Raw genomic sequence first — 16,211 nt, 5'->3', positions numbered from 1 at the left:
GCAACCACTCAAATGTCAACAGAAGTATTACTATCATGTTCAACACAACAGTCAATGAATGTTACTACACCATTTATTTCTTACAGACATATTCAGTCACAATGGTGTCATTATTACAAGTGAATCAAATTTTATGATTTATAAATTGATTTAAATTAAATGATAAGAATAAAGGAATGAGCCCGAGTGGCAATTTTTGCGCCGATTGCAAGCGGAAGTTACCAAAACGTGAGTGATTATTTAGTAGAATTAGTAAACATGGCGTTTTGTGTTGGTGTTTCGCGTATTAGAATACTGGAAAAGTGCCCGAAAACGTGAGGGTAGAATGTTTTCCTAATGTACATTACTTTAAGTGAATATAAAACAAGTTCGTTAGCAACTAGGAGACAACTGGGATGCTCGAATGGCCTAATTTACGACACAATGAGTATAGAAATAATCTGTCTGAGGAATTTTGGTTTCGACCAGGCCAGTTCCGTATTCTAACAGGCCTAATCCAGTCGGCGCCAATTCAGGTTAATTGTACTGTTTTATGCATTGCCTTGTAGATACTTCAAGCACCTCTATTTTGGAACCAAACTGTATGAATTGGAAATTATTGTGTGGTGTGTGACGGATTGTTGGGCACGAGTCAGACACCTTTGCAGGCCATGCTTACGAGTTCATTCATAGGTGCGGGTTCTCAGTAATGTTAGTGGGTAGGGTAGCCGTTAAGCTGTGTAATTAGTACACCGGTCACCACTTATTGACAATGAAGGCTTTAGCCCATGTTAGGTAAGTAAGTTGAACAGATGTATCGTGTCAACCATTTAAGCCATAAAAATTTAGTTAATTTTTAAATAAATATCTTATGTGGTGATGCAAACATTTAGCATTAAAAAGGGTTTAACTGTAGTGTGAGTGAATTGCATGCTTTTAGTTAAGCTGTACGTGGAAATTTGAAGGACTGCTCAGTGTCACAGCACTAATAACACTTATTAGTCATGTTGAACAGGAGAACATTTTTCTATCATAAAGGTCAATGTGTGTGTATGTGTAGCTATTCATGGGAGAATTATTCTGATTTAGAAAAGGCATTCACAAATCAAAACTAACTGTGTTTTGGGTTTGAGGTTCTCACAAAGGTGACTGAATGGTTCTATCGTCAGGGATATAATATTGTGTAGTCCAGTGAAAGTTACCTGACATTTTGGAGGCATGTATCACCATCTTCAGGGTTGAAGAGTAACTCAAACAAGAAAGCAGCAGAAGCAGGGGGAAATTTAGATTTAGTTTTTCACCTGCTTCTGCTGAGTTCTAGCTTGGCTTACTTTCCTGCTCTGAAGTTGGAAGCGATATGGCCACCTGAAATGTCAGGCTGTTTCTGAACTGCGTGGTGTTACAACCAAGAACACTGTGCTCTTCAAGAAGATTATTTGTTTATTTTTTTAGATATATCTGGGAGTGCACATTCTTTGCATGCTCTGTTTTCAGTAAGAAGAGCACAGGAGTGGTGTGTGTCACTAGCATTATTCATAATTGGTGAGAAGCAGAAGCTGTAGACTGATGAAATTAGGTGTTGAGATAGATCAGTGTGTGTCAGACTTCGGCAGCTGTGGATCACTACGTGGGCGTCAGAGCACACGTGGATCTATCAGCTATCCTAACCTTTGCATTACCTGTAAAGAGCATGCAGTTGTGCTTTTTCCTGCAAGGAAGAGAAAAATTGATTTCAAGTTTAAGTTCTGACAATCATAGTTAATCTTGTATTTTAAATTTGATATATATATAAAAGGGTCATGCGTTAGCATAGCTGATTGAGGCACTATGGTACAAGCCAGAAGGTCGCAGGATCGAATCCCAGTGAGGTGGATTTTTTTTTCAGTTTACCTAATCCAGCCGCACTATGGCCCTGGGGTCGACCTTACCTTTAAATAAATGAATCAATAAATATATATATAAAGTAAAAGTAAGTAAAGGTATCCCTGTAACAGGCCATGAAGGCACATAGGGTTGTGAGATGTCGAGGCTCCCACATCTTCCAGACAATCTGCTCACAGATGGCGGTTAGGTTGTCAGCCTTACATAGTGATTGCCTTTTACCCCCAGTAAGATTCCTGGTATTCATTTCTGTTAGAGGCTGAGTCAACCCCAGGGCCATAGTGCAGCTGGAGGGATTATGTCAATTGAAGAACGTCATCAGGTTTCGAACCCGCACCATTCTCGTTTGTAGCATAGTGCCTCAACCAACTACGTTACCGCGTGCCCAGATTACTTTTCCCACTGAAACTGTCTATGGACCATCTCGTAGACTTACACAGACCACAAGTGGTCTGTGGACCGCAGTTTTAGAAACACCAAGGTACATCATATGTAAACATAATAGTATTCTGTGAGACATTCTTGTTTCCTTTTATTTACTGGCATGTTGGAGGTGAGAAATGTTGAAGTTAAATGTGGGTAGCTTTCATTTGATTTAAATGTTTATGTAGAAATTATGCATGGAGAAAGGTCAATAATTTGCATAGTTATTAAGTAATAGTTTTCTTCTGATCTCAAACAGATGGAGACTTTTTAAGGAAGATGAGGTGCCATGAAATTGTTTGAGATTCTGTTTTGTGCCAGAATGGGTAGCCAATGTGGGAAGGTGAAGTAGGGTGTTTAGATGTTAGCTCTGTTTGGCTGGCTGACGGTGGATTGAGTTGGCAAGTTTCAGTATTGTCAGTATTGAGCATTTGGATTTTCTCATAAGAGAGTTACTTTTTATAGTTTGTGGTACTGTACGTGAGGCATAGCTCTGAATATCCATTGTTGTAGATTGCATTTCCAACAGTATTGCTTTTGGAAATTGGCTCTTTTAAGGCCTCCAGAATTTGTCACTATTTTCCTTGCCCCTCTTAGTCCACTTTTATGTCCCTCCCTGGCAGTGTTACTCTATGCTTGGCCTACACTTCTGCCATGAAGATGGTGAAATGTCTGTGTGCATCGAACAGACTACACAGCCAGATTCCCACCACTGCACTGAACAGAGAAGACCCAACGATATTTTGAAGCTCGCTTCTTGCTCTTAATAATGTATGGGAGATGTTACAGCAAGTGGAAATATTGCTTTATAATTTGCGGGTATGGTTAAAATCCCCATAACCATTTTTTTAAGATCCCAAGTAAACCTTCATCTCATCTCATTGTTTTTAAGTATTGTGGTGAAAAAAAAATTCTCTGTCCACAGATTTCACATTTGTTTGAAGGTTGACTGTGTGTTATACAGTGTGGTCACATTGTATGCAAATTTGAAATAGTATGATATAAAAATATTAATAGTCTCACTTTATGCACAGTGTGTGAAATAATACAAATCCCCCCAAAAATTGGCAAGAATCACATGTGTTTCAAAACTCATCTTAGCTTCAGGAACACATCCCTCACATAAACTGTGAACGCAGTGTATTTATTTTTTATGAAGCCATGTTTTCTTTTGTATATTTTTGTCACATATTCCCCCCCCCCAAAGCACATGTATGGATGTATTAAATAATTTTTTTGCTGGTTGGTACTGATTCAAGTTCCGAGTGCTTGAGCCTATTGTTAGACTGTTTTACGAAAATATATGAAAGATTATTCAGTATAGTCCCAGTACCAGTGATAGGGAACTGTTTATCTTTCATTTTTATCAAGGAACCGAATATTTTAATATTAATATTAATTAACAGTGAATACAGTATTCGAGTGTTGTTCCTTCTTTATAGTTCTAGTGATTATAAATTGTGATATTGACAAAGAAATCAACTGTGTCCCACATGAAGAACAGGTACTTGTGCCTGTGAAAAATGAAGCTGATTGAGTAATCCTTTGATTGCCAGTTAATTTTTTGTAGACCTTTGTTAATACTGATTTTACTCTTCTCTCTGTCGTCTAGTGTCCTCACTATGGCAAGTAGTTCTCATCAGGTGATGCAGTAGTTGTTTTACATATCCATAATGTAATGATATTATATTCGATGTGGTCCAATACTTCTTTAAGAATCTGATCTGTACCACTTGTAACACCAGTGTAACGTGTAGGCTTTTTCCGTGATTTCGGTGAGTACGTAAGGGGGGGGGGGCTTATGCATATGCCTGCGTCTGCCCCTCTCCCCTGGCCCTCGCCTGTTTCCTGTCAGTTGGCCACCCTTCCGACTCATTTCCCTGTTGTTACTGGATCGCCATTCTGACAATATTATCATGTAGTTGCCAGCTGCAGTTAAGAAGTCTTTTTCTGATCCTATGACATATATTGGAAATATAATTAGCTATTCTCCTGTTAGATTTGCTGTATCTTCCTGTTGTGCTACATAATGAGAAATCTGAATCACAGCCAACAGATCGACTTCTTATTCTATCATTGCATCTTTTTTATGTGGATTGAGGGACAAAGTGTCTTCAGTCTCTTCAGTTTGTCCACATCCTTTTGTTTTTGATTTCTTTGTAGCTCTTACCTCTCTTCTTGCTTGACTAAACAGTCTCGTTTTATGCCATTCCGCATCTCTTTCCTTTACATTTTGAGTCTAATGCCCTTGCTTTATCCATTCCTTTTACATGGCCAGACCACTGTAACTGATTCTCTTCCAACTCATTAACAAATTTTGAATTTAACTTATTTAAAAAATTAATTTCCATTTCTGTGCATGTAGAATGAATGGGGGAGAAGAGGAATGCATATAGGATATTGGTGGGAAAGCCAGAAGGAAAGAGACCACTGGGAAGACCAAGGCGTATGTGTGCAGAAAATAGTAAAATGGTTCTTAGAGAGATAGGATGGGATGGTATGGATTGGATTGATCTGGCTCATGATCGGGACTATTGGAGGGCTCTTGTGAGCACGGTAATGAACCTTCAGGTTCCGTAAAATGTTGGGAAGCTCTTGAGTAGCTGCAGAATTGGCGGCTCCTCAAGAAGGGCTCAGCTCCATGAGTAAGTAAGTAAGTAAGTAAGTAAGTAAGTGCTCTCTTGTTCTCTCCTCAATACTTCTAAAAAATTTAATAGCCACTGTTTGGATTTTGCATTTGTTTCTCCTTGTAAAGTTCCAAGTTTTACTGGTATGTGTTGGTATCAACTAACTTATGAGAGCAGCCATATTGACATGCAAATAGTCGCATTGTTACTGTTAAATGGTCAGATATCAATATTCTGCAAAAATATGTTATGGGAGGGTCAGCTGTGTGAGGAAAATCCTAACACTGAAAGGGTTCATGGAGAGAAATGGAATTAGGCAGTTGGTAGCCCTATCTTGATGTTGCTTTAATATGAATCTTAACTGTTGACAATAATCTTTGTGCTTTGCAGGTCAGAAGGGTGCATCTAGTGTCCTTGGGATATGGGTGGGTGGTGGTTTGCATAGTGGTGTGGTGGCCTGCCATGCAGTCGGAGCCGGGCCGGTACATCAACTCAGTGTCAGATCTGTACGGCGCAGACGAGATTGAAGTTCTTTTGGAAGAGATCCGCGACCTGGAGCCAGCCAGCTGCAGACCAGAGGATATCCAGGACTTTGAGATCGCTGGCAGCCAGACGGGGGTAGCCACCACAGAAATTGACTGCGAATCCCCAGCTGTCACGGTCCGGTCCTGGGACTCCCATGCCAACTATCGCCATCAACTGCCTGAATCTCCCCCCACCGCTTCACTTTTCTCTGGAGTGATCCTGTACTGTGATGAAACTCATCTCAAGTCATCCACTGGAGTTGTACGGGTTCTGCTAGTGGTAAATATGTCCTTAGGCATGAGTGTTTGGAAAAGTTATGCGGGTGGAGTCTTGTGTGTCATTGAATTTTGCTCTCATTTGAGTGTTATGAGCTCTTGTGGCCTGCTTCCACATGTAAAATGTAATTTTGTTCCTGTGCTTAAATAATCGTGCAGTCAAGCACCATGCCATGATGATGTAACTCCATGGAACTGAGCCCTTTTTGAGAAGCTTCCAGTCACTTAGCTACTCAAGAATTTTCCCAACATTTTATGGAACCCAGATGTTCATTGCTGTGTTCACAAGAGCCCTCCACCGGTCCCTTTCCTGAGCCAGATTAATCCAGTCCATACCACCCCATCATGCCTCTCCAACATCCATTTTAACATCCTCCCACCTAGGGGAGTCTTCCTAGGAGTCTCTTTCCTTCTGGCTTTTCCACCAGAAGCCTATGTGCATTCATCTTCTCCCCTTGCTTGCTACGTGCCCTGGCCATCTCATCCTCATTGACTTGATCATTCTAATTATACTTGGCAAAAAATATAATGAAGCTCCTCACTGTGCAATTTTCTCCAACTTCCTGTTACTTCATCCCTCATTAGTCCAAATATTCTCAGCATTTTGTTCTCTAACACCCTCAATCATGTTCTTCCTTTAATGTCAGGGACAAAGTTTCACACCCATACAAAACCACAGACAGAGTTATAGTTTTGTGTATTATAATTTTTACATGTATAGACAGCAAATGGGAAGACAGAAGTTTGTGGTCTGAATGGTAGCAAGCATTACTCGAATACAGTCTCCTCTTAATTTCCTCCTGAATGAAATTTTGTTTTGTTCCTGTCATTCCCAAATATTTCAACCAGCTTGCAACCTCAGTAACCTTAAATCTGAACAGTCCTGTTTCTCAAAGTATACAGCTGCAGGTCACTATAAGGTTCTGTCTGCCTTCACCCTTCTGACTCTTGCTCCTGTTTCAGGTCTCGTCTGTTGCTTGTTTAGCTTGCCTGTGCTCATCGGGGACGGTGAAGGTGGGACTGTTCATGCTTCCGCTGGTTGGCCGCCTACGCCTTATGATGTTTGTGACGGTGTTCAGCCTCCTTGTGACATGTTTATTCATTTTCTTGGACATATCACACATTGTTTATTTCTTTCCATTTAACTGGGGAAAGTTGGTAAGTGGTATGGTTTGGCTTCGTCTTATTGCATGAGCTACTGTTTTAATTTAATGTGAGTGGGATATCTGTTGAAAGCTAGCACACAAATTGTACAGTTTCAGACTGTAGCTGTGATTCCATTGGTCCATCCTTACACATTGTATTCCTTGACATGCAGTGTGAACTTGAGAGGTACTGGAAAGGCAGAATGATAGAATAAGTGTAATAATGGTGTTGAGATACCTTTTTAAGCAAAAATCAATGCTCTAATTCCAACTTACGGCACTCTAACACTGACTGAAACATTGCCATGTTTTGCTGTCATTGTTTTTTTCCTGTGACTAACAGATTTCAAAGTTTTGCTTTTGGTTTCTGTGTAAATGACAAGGCAGCACATTCTCACATCCTTGGTCAATCCTTGGTCATTTAAGTTGGGAGCTTCAGCCATGATTCAGCTCTTGGCAGGTTACAGAGTGAGAAAGTTAAACTAAACAGTGACAGATCGTGGATACTCTAAAAGCATTAAAAGTGAAAGGTAAAGCTATCCCTGTGCCATGAAGACATATGAGGGAATGCAGGTATAGCTCCACCATTCTTGACCTTGCTACTAGATCTAGTTTAATGGTCAGCTTCATGCCCTAGCCACATTACCCCCAGGGAAAGAGCCCCTGGTACCCATTGGATAGGAGACTGGGTGGGCCCCAGAGCCAATCTAGACGGTGTGGAGAAGAGAAAAGTTTTACTCCTACTGGGAATTGAACCCTGGTCATCCAGCCCCATAGCCTGTCCCTATTCCGAGATGTCCCCCCCACAAAAGAAGGTACGGTCAGCACAAAATAAAATAGTTGAACAAATACAAAATTGTCTAAAGCATGTGAAAAAATGACAGGTGAGAGACTACATAACCAGATTGTACATGGTAAACCAGAAGGATGAGGCTGAGGAAGACCTGGGAAAATGTGGAAGGAAATGAGTGCATGAAACTAAGGAGATTAAGGCTTTACACTATGTGCTAGTACCCAACAGCAGTTGTATTAAAGTTTTACAGTGTGTGGAGTACATGATGCTCAGCTAGACTTCACATTTTCTTATGATGTGTTGCAGAATGCGTTGTTCTATGTGGGTGTGAGTGTGCTGTACCTCATTGGCTCATCGCTTGTTATCCACCTCATTCATATGTACCATGAGTCCTATTCCTGGGTCCCTAAGTGGACTCGGGATCAGCTCTTAGTCACTGGGGTAAGCACTGCACATCCTCATTTTGCCACTTAGGTTACTCTGACAGATGTGATTTAACCCTTCTGCAGTTGCTAATTTTGTATAAGAGTTGCCACTATGACACTGCGCTTCCTAGTATGGTGTGTGTCAGAGATATTTACAGAAGAGATTCCACCCTCTTTTGGCTGCCATTAGATTGAAGCGTGTGCTGGCAGATGACATTTATTTTCTAAAAGCATAAATTTTGATGTGCAGCTGTGATACTATGTGTTGCATTGTTCTTTGTTTCCTGGATTACCATATCCTCTTAAACTACTTATGCCTAAGTTACTACTTAGATATAAAGCTTTGATATTTTTTACTAAATGTTCACAGAAACTGTGGTAAAAAATTCAATCGACTTTGCTTTCTATTGCACTGTCATTAGATCTGATATTGGAAAATATTACTAAAATTTGTTGACACACTCCAGTTTTCATTAGAATGTGACAAAAATAGCAAATACTACATATGAAGACTATATCTAAACTGTTTGTATATCTTGATCATAAACTCATTCAGTATTTTGAGCAAAAAACATTTTGAATGGATGTAGAGAAAAATATGGATGTTTTGAGCCCAGTACTTTTTTTTCCACGTCAGTTGTAAGGAAGACAAAGTTCTCAGAGGGCCATAGAACCAAGGAGTGGCATGGAGTAATGTGCTCAAATAACTCTGTGTTTTGGAATGAGTGTGCTGCAGAAATGAAAGGATTAAGTGGTTATGTCTTTGTTGCCAGATCTTGGGTTATGTGTGTGCACTAGAGGCATTGCTGCTCTCGATCATCACGAGGCACAGTGCATTGAAGTACAGTCCTGTGGATGAGGATCCCAGCCAAATGACTCTCCAGGAGAGACGGGACAGAGAGCTGCAGCCCATGAGTGGGTCTCGGTCTCCGTCATCCACATCTTTGAAACTCCAAGTTCCTCCCCCAAACCAGCTGCCATCTTTGCAGCAGTCGAAACAACAGCAGCAGCAGTGGGTTGCCATAGCCTCCACCTCAGCCCCTGCGCCTCGAGTGTGGCCAGTGGATGATGTCCAGCCATGTTCTTCCAAATATCCGGACCCTTACATGGTCGCATGATAGTGCGCCATGCCCTAGCATGTTTAACCTTTGCACTGGGTCACAGCTATGCCGTGTCCCTTATGGTACCATCATCACCACTGCCAGTATGATGATAATGATGCTGGGAGGAAGATCTACTTTTTTAACGTTGTGGTCTTGTGCAGTTCTGGACAGGCCTGTGACATGACAAATCAGTTTCTCAGTCTGATCACTTTAGATTTGAACTATCCCTCTTTTGAATAGAGCATTGTGACCTGTAGAAAGGAAATGCATGTATGTCTTGTAGACAGGTGTTAGAATGTTGACGCAGATTTTGTGGGAGTCCCTTTCTGATTCATTCTTAAACCTTTCCAGTTCATTTAAGATGAAATGCTTTGATGGGGCTCTGAACAAGATATCTCCCAATCCTGCAACTCTGGTTATGTTGAGTTTACCATTACAGGCTGGAACATTGTTAAGAATATCGCGATACACTTGAGTGTGCCATAAAACTGGTGGAAAGAGAATACCAGTGGCACACCCAGCACATGTGTTAACTGGAAAGTGTTAATGATAGCTTTTTTAATTTATGGTTGTCATGCTTTGACAGCTTGAATTTAATATTGAGTGATGCTGTTTAGTTTCATTTGTTAGTTAATGAAGTTACATAAGTTGAAGAATTTGTGTGAAACCAAACTGTAACATCCATTTTCATACTTGATTTCTGTATGGCTTGATTTCACCACTCAAGAGTCATAAATGTTACGAGAGGTTTGGTAACAGTACTAGCCATGAAAGCATTTAAATTCCATATTTGAGAGACAATTCTTTTTTTAAATGTCCAGTTAAAAATTTTAAATTTTTTAAAAGTTTCTGATGATTCTGAGTACTACAGTTTCCTTCATTATTGGAGAAACTTGTAAATAACTTTTTTGTAACGCCAGTAGCCGTGTTTCAAAATCTGCAGATTAAGAAAATTGTATATAGGAGATGAGGCCCTGTACCTCATTATATTAATTATAGTTTTTATTAGATAAATCTTTGTGTTATGTGTATTTTAATGCAAGAAAATCAGTGAGTTTGGCTTGTCACTTTCTGTCTCCTTCCCCTCAGTATGTTACAGCGTACAAGACAAATAGATCAGGAATACAACATTTCGCATGGAAATGGAATGGAAGTAGCGTGTTTGGTTCCTAGATTAGTGGCAGGCCTGCCTAGAATTGCTTTGGCCTTGACACGGGTAAAAAATTGCAGTGCTGATATTAGTAACACTGGTGTTAGCAGAAAATGGTTGTTAAAACAAAAGTAAGATAGTGGGATGCTGGGTGTAAGTCCCAGAGGCAGTTTAAGAAGTGAAATCTCTTTGTGTTTGCTGAATGCTGTGTCCCTCACAGACAAATGAGTATTTGCATCGTTCTTGGACTTGGTATGAATGGTAAATAGGCAGACAGACTCATGACTGTTGATCTGCGTAGGCTCTGTTATGGGCCTGGTTAAGTCCATCTTTCAAGATAATGAAGTCACTTAACCTAAAGTACTTCAAAAGGGCACAAGTATATTTGTCTCTTATGTTTTCAATATTGTGTTTAAGTCAGTTTATGTGAGAACATAAACATTGTGATAGAGTGGATAGCAATCATGCCTTTTCCTGGGTTCAGGTCTTGGCACAGACCGACTATCCTGACTGAGGGTTTTGTGGTTTTCCTCAGTCCTGCCAGGCAGCTGCTGGGATGTTGCTTCACAGTAGGCCATGGCCAGTTTTTTCCTCATTCATTCCAATTTATTATCCAGTGTCTAGTCATTTGAAGCCAAATAATCCTTTTGAAATCATTGTTAACTAAGCCTATGAGAGCATGACTGACCCCATGGAGCGGAGGCCTTCTTGAGCATGCACCATGCAACAACATCAAGATTTAAAAATTAAATGCTTTTTAAAATTTGTCACTGCACTGAATGTTTTGGCCTACTTGGCCATCATCAGGTGCGTCGGAATTTTGGCGAACTGCCATGCCCTGTGCGCTGCTGCAGTCGGTGTTTGCACATTTATAATATTTTTAAATGAAGTGAGTCTAGTTCCTCCCTCTTTGCCACATGTATTGTCTTTTTGGTATGCCTGTTGTCTATCGAGTGTGCAGTATGGATGTATGGGAACTGCCCACATTCAAGCAAGCGGACAACGCAAGCGTCATTGCTTAGCAACAACGAGTAAACAATGGTGGCTAGGCAAAAGCGAGTAAACAGCGGTTGCTAGGGAACTTGTAAACACGGTAACCGGCAACAGCAGTACCTATTACATAACCGTTTTCTATATGTCGATTCCAGGCTACATAAGAAGATACACTGAGTTACAGTGACAGTCTAGTTCTACCGTTCTACAATACCAGTTCAGTGATCAAGCAGTTCACTGTTGTTGTTCTCCATCTGTGTATACTGTGCAGCTACAATAAATCCTATAGGACAGTTCAACTAGTGGTTGTCTCTTCATACGACATCCCACATTGGTGACCCCGACGTGATATCCTTTGGTTTCTCTTCTGTACAAGAACGCTTGGTTGGTGGCTCATAATCACAGTCACCCACCAGGGGATTGTCGAACTGCAGAAGTTCAGCCATATCAGATAACAACATGGCTACATCATCTTTATCGGAACTGCTGAAAGTCCCATCTTCTGAGACCCCAGACTCAGGGAATTCTAGATTGTTGCAGAAGTTCAGCCATATCAGAAAACAACATGGCTACATCATCTTGATCGGAACTGCTGAAAGTCCCATCTTCTGAGACCCTAGATTCAGGGAATTCTAGAAAGTTTCTTGAATGACCTGGAAGAGGTGCCATTTTGTTTTCTGGCCATCACAGTTGGGAGACAAGCTCTGATTCAGCCTTCAGCGGACACCTTATAACCGAGGAAGGTGATCTCAGGTACTCGGAAGACGCACTTCGCCGGGTTTATGAGGATCCCATACTTCTGCAGTCGGTCGAAGAGTGCACGTAGGTGTTGCTCGTGTTCCTCTAGAGACCGGGAGAAGATGATATCATCCAGGTAAGCGAAACAGAAGTCGAGTCCCCGCAGAATGTCGTCCATGAAACGTTGGAAGGTCTGTACGGTGTTGCGCAGGCCGAAGGACATGAAGGGGAACTCGAATAGGCCGAATGGAGTGGTGATGGCCGTCTTCTGTATATCACCAGGATTGACGGGAATTTGGTTATAGGCTCGTACCAAGTCGATTTTGGAGAAAATGGTACAGCCATGGAGCTGGTGTGAGTAGACATGGATATGCGGGACTGGGTAGCGGTCAGGGATTGTCTGGGCGTTTAGTGCTCTATAGTCGCCGCAAGGACGCCAACCGTTGTCTTTCTTGGGCACAATATGTAGTGCCGAGGACCATGAACTCTCTGATCGACGAGCTGTACCATCTCGCAACATGGCATCGAACTCGGCCTTTGCGATAGCGAGTCGGTCCGGTGCCAGTCGCCGTGGTCGGCAGGTTACTGGTGGGCCGGGTACAGTCCTGATGTGGTGGACGGTGTTGTGTCGTATCTCGCGCTGGACTCCAGCTGGGCGGGTCAGGTCCGGGAACTCTGTGAGGAGGCTGTCGATCGGTGTGTTGCTGCTGATTGTCTTTACACTGGGGATCAGTGCGTTGGCCGCTGATGCCGGGGCTGACAGCGTCGTGACCCCGTCCAGGATGCGGTTGTTCCGACAGTCCACCAGGAGACCGAAATGCGACAGGAAGTCCACACCGATGATAGGATGCGGGACGTCGGCCACCACGAAGCGCCACGTGAATTCTCGGCGTAGGCCCAAGTTGAGGCTGAGAGGCAGCCATCCGTAGGTGTGGATGGTAGTGCCATTAGCCGCACACAGGTCATAGGTGGTACGTTCCATGCGTCGATGGACGAGCCTGCGGGGATATACGCAGAGGTCCGAACCCGTGTCGACTAGGAACTGCCGTTTGCTGACTCTGTCCGTTATGAAGAGGCGGCCTGTTGTACCGCAGACATGTGCCGCCGATGATGTCCGCTGCGTCAGTTTCCCTGCTGGCGTAGGAGCAGGGCGGAGTACAGTTTTGTGCCAGAGCGCCGAAGCGGCGGTGGTACCAGCAGATACTGGATGTGGCGTCGCCCCGGGAGGGTGATCTGCTGCCGGGCCGGCGGTTGTTGAAGGCGGGGTGGGAACCCTTGGGACTGAAACCTCGGCCGTACATCCCAGCTCCTCTACGGTTCGAAGTGTTCCAGTCCGTCCATGATCTGTTGCACCCAGGAAGCAAAGCAACAGCGAAGCTGGTCGCACAGCGATTCGTGTGGCCAGGCGTGCAGAAGGATTGCCGCACCTGGGCACGTGCTTGCCAGGCCTGCCAGCGCTCCAAAGTCTCCCACTACACAGTCACTCCCATCCCGGACATCACAGCCGACACAGTGGCACGAGTCCTACTGACCGGCTGGATATCCCACTTCGGTTGCCCACAGACCATCACCACCGACCAGGGACGTCAGTTTGAATCTCAACTCTTCCACTTCCTGGCCAAGCTCTGTGGCATTCAACTATCGAGAACAACCGCTCACCACCCAGCGGCTAACGGACTCGTGGAACGTTTCCACCGAACACTAAAGGCAGCCATCATGTGCCATGCAGACCAACACTGGACAGAAGCCCTACCCCTGGTTCTCCTGGGAATCCGCACGGCATTCAAAGAGGACCTGCAGGCATCAGTAGCTGAGCTCGTGTATGGTGAGCCACTAAGAATACCAGGAGAGCTGCTAACTCCGACTGCCGAGCCAGTGGATCCAGCGCACCTCATCACCCAACTTCGCCAATATATGGCCCGCCTCAGACCAATCCCAGCAACACGCCATGCCTCCCCGGCTACATTCGTGCACAGTGACCTCGAGAAGTGCACACACATCTTCCTCCGGTAGGACACTACTCGCAGAGCATTGAAGCCCCCCTACAGCGGCCCCTACCAGGTCCTATCACGGAAGGACAAGACAATGCAAATCCTCGTGCGCGGCAGGCTCATCACCGTGTCAACCGATGGGGTCAAACCTGCCTACATGTTAAACGAGACAGGCCGTGGGACCACCACCAAGACCTTCACCCACGCAGTTGACGAAACCCCAACCGCGGTTCCGGATACCGTGCCACCACAGCCTGTACAACGAACTACACGCTCCGGACGTCATGTACGTTTTCCTGATCACTTCAACAGCTGAGCAACCATCTCCACGGGGGGTGATGTGGGAACTGCCCACATTCAAGCAAGCGGACAACGCAAGCGTCATTGCTTAGCAACAACGAGTAAACAACGGTTGCTAGGCAAAAGCGAGTAAACAGCAGTTGCTAGGGAACTTGTAAACACGGTAACCGGCAACAGCAGTACCTATTACGTAACCGTTTTCTATATGTCCGATTCCAGGCTACATAAGAAGATACACTGAGTTACAGTGACAGTCTAGTTCTACCGTTCTACAATACCAGTTCAGTGATCAAGCAGTTCACTATTGTTGTTATCCATCTGTGTATACTGTGCAGCTACAATAAATCCTATAGGACAGTTCAACTAGTGGTTGTCTCTTCATACGACATCCCACAGATGTTATCTTCTTGAGAAGCTGTTAGTTGCTCAGAATCCCCATTGTTACAGGGAACTAGAGGTTCATTACCATGTTCACAAAGCCATATTTTTTCCATGAAGATTACTATCTTCTGGGATATGGTGCCCTGTAGTCTGATAAGAGAGGTACCAGTGTTTTGGAAGAAACTGTGGCCTTCATCTTTAAGGGATAAAGATTAACTTGATCTAATAGATGCAACAGAGTACTTCTCATACCTTTACCGGATGACAGGTGCAGAGCCAGCGTGTGAGTGTGGTGTCTGTTTAACCAAAACGCACTGGAAAAGTCCAGTGTGTGTCAGTTTAATGTACATTATTATCACCATGTCCTGCAAGTTACTGAATCTAGTTTAGGATTTCTTGACCTTTGGTTTTGTTAAAAGTGAATTTGTCCTTATGTGTCAGCACCACACTATTACTATGTATTGAAGCATGGAGAGAATGCTCCACATATTTTTAACCTTGACATTAGTTTGCTCTACTTTAGCCCTAGAGAAAGAACCAGTAGCATCCTTTGGAGGGGAGGCTGTGTGGGCCCCGGGGCCAGTCTGGATATGGCAGTGAAGAATATAATCCTTATCTCTGCTGAGAAACGAACCCAGTCCATCCAGCCTATAGCCAGTTACTTTACTGATGGCTATGCTGTCTTCTCTTTGAATTTGGGTTAAAATAAATTGTTTTGGCAGTACAAGACTTTTGTCTTCTAGAAAAGTTCTAATTATTATGCATATGTTAGGGATATAAGTGATCAGTTTTATTATTTTTATTTTGTAAACACATAATTAGTTTTTTATGTTTGTTACACATATTTTTAGAATCATGCCTTGCGCTGAAGTACCTTAGTCCAGAGAATATGAATGTTACCCCAAAATATTATCAGAAAACAGTTTAATATGAGAAGGAAATGGAATTGTTTGTTGGAAATTTCACGTGAGGCTGACTTTGTCTCTACTTTCTGCCTCTTTGCATGTACTGGTAAAAAATTTATTGTTGCTTCCTGCTTTGCAGCATTTCCTTTTTTACACTGATGCTCCATATTATCAGTGCACTGCCTCGTACATAATTCTCAGAGCAGCCATCTCACTGAGTATATTCATGAAACTGACTTAATATTTATTATTTTTATTTATTTATTTATTTATTGCAATAATGTCACTGACAGGCGCGGTTGCTTAATTGGTATAGTTCGTCTGCGGAGTTTGTTTGTTTTTGAAGAGAGTCGTCTTCTGGGTTTAGGCACCGTGCATTCTTCGTGTTGGCACGACGTGCCAGACCCAGAAGACGACTCTCTTCATTGTCATCGCCGTGAAAACCTCAAAACTTACATTTGTTTGTTTTTGTTTGTTTATTTATTATATTGTATTTATTTATCATTGTATTTTATTAAGTTGCTCATTTACTTATTTATTTATATTTTGTTCAGTTGCTTCTAGAAAATATTGTTTT

The 16,211-nt window shown here is 42.8% G+C and overlaps 1 protein-coding gene across 3 annotated transcripts; it reads left to right on the top strand.

The window, feature by feature from the left end:
- Positions 1-58: 58 nt before the first annotated feature.
- LOC111863582 lies at positions 59-11,368 on the top strand. Of its 3 annotated transcripts, none has more exons than XM_023850027.2 (5): positions 59-228; positions 5,301-5,714; positions 6,674-6,868; positions 7,955-8,089; positions 8,847-11,368. In XM_023850027.2, exons 2-5 carry the CDS (start codon positions 5,373-5,375, stop codon positions 9,189-9,191), a joined length of 1,017 nt encoding a protein of 338 aa, XP_023705795.1. In that variant the 5' UTR covers positions 59-228; positions 5,301-5,372; the 3' UTR covers positions 9,192-11,368. The 3 variants fall into 3 exon arrangements, with proteins under 3 accessions (XP_023705795.1, XP_023705794.1, XP_033607018.1); XM_023850026.2 differs by lacking the exon at positions 59-228 and adding an exon at positions 259-774; XM_033751127.1 differs by lacking the exon at positions 59-228 and adding an exon at positions 284-314.
- Positions 11,369-16,211: the final 4,843 nt, after the last annotated feature.

Source organism: Cryptotermes secundus, unplaced genomic scaffold, assembly GCF_002891405.2.
Source record: "Cryptotermes secundus unplaced genomic scaffold, Csec_1.0 scaffold57, whole genome shotgun sequence".
Taxonomy (NCBI): Eukaryota; Metazoa; Arthropoda; class Insecta; order Blattodea; family Kalotermitidae; genus Cryptotermes; species Cryptotermes secundus.
This window is presented reverse-complemented; position numbering and strand designations above follow the sequence as displayed.

Coding starts and splice junctions, on each gene's coding strand:
- LOC111863582 (XM_023850027.2), top strand. CDS start 5,373: ATGCAGTCGGAGCCGGGCCGGTACATCAACTCAGTGTCAGATCTGTAC. Junction 5,715..6,673: donor TTGTACGGGTTCTGCTAGTG/GTAAATATGTCC, acceptor CTCCTGTTTCAG/GTCTCGTCTGTTGCTTGTTT. Junction 6,869..7,954: donor CATTTAACTGGGGAAAGTTG/GTAAGTGGTATG, acceptor GATGTGTTGCAG/AATGCGTTGTTCTATGTGGG.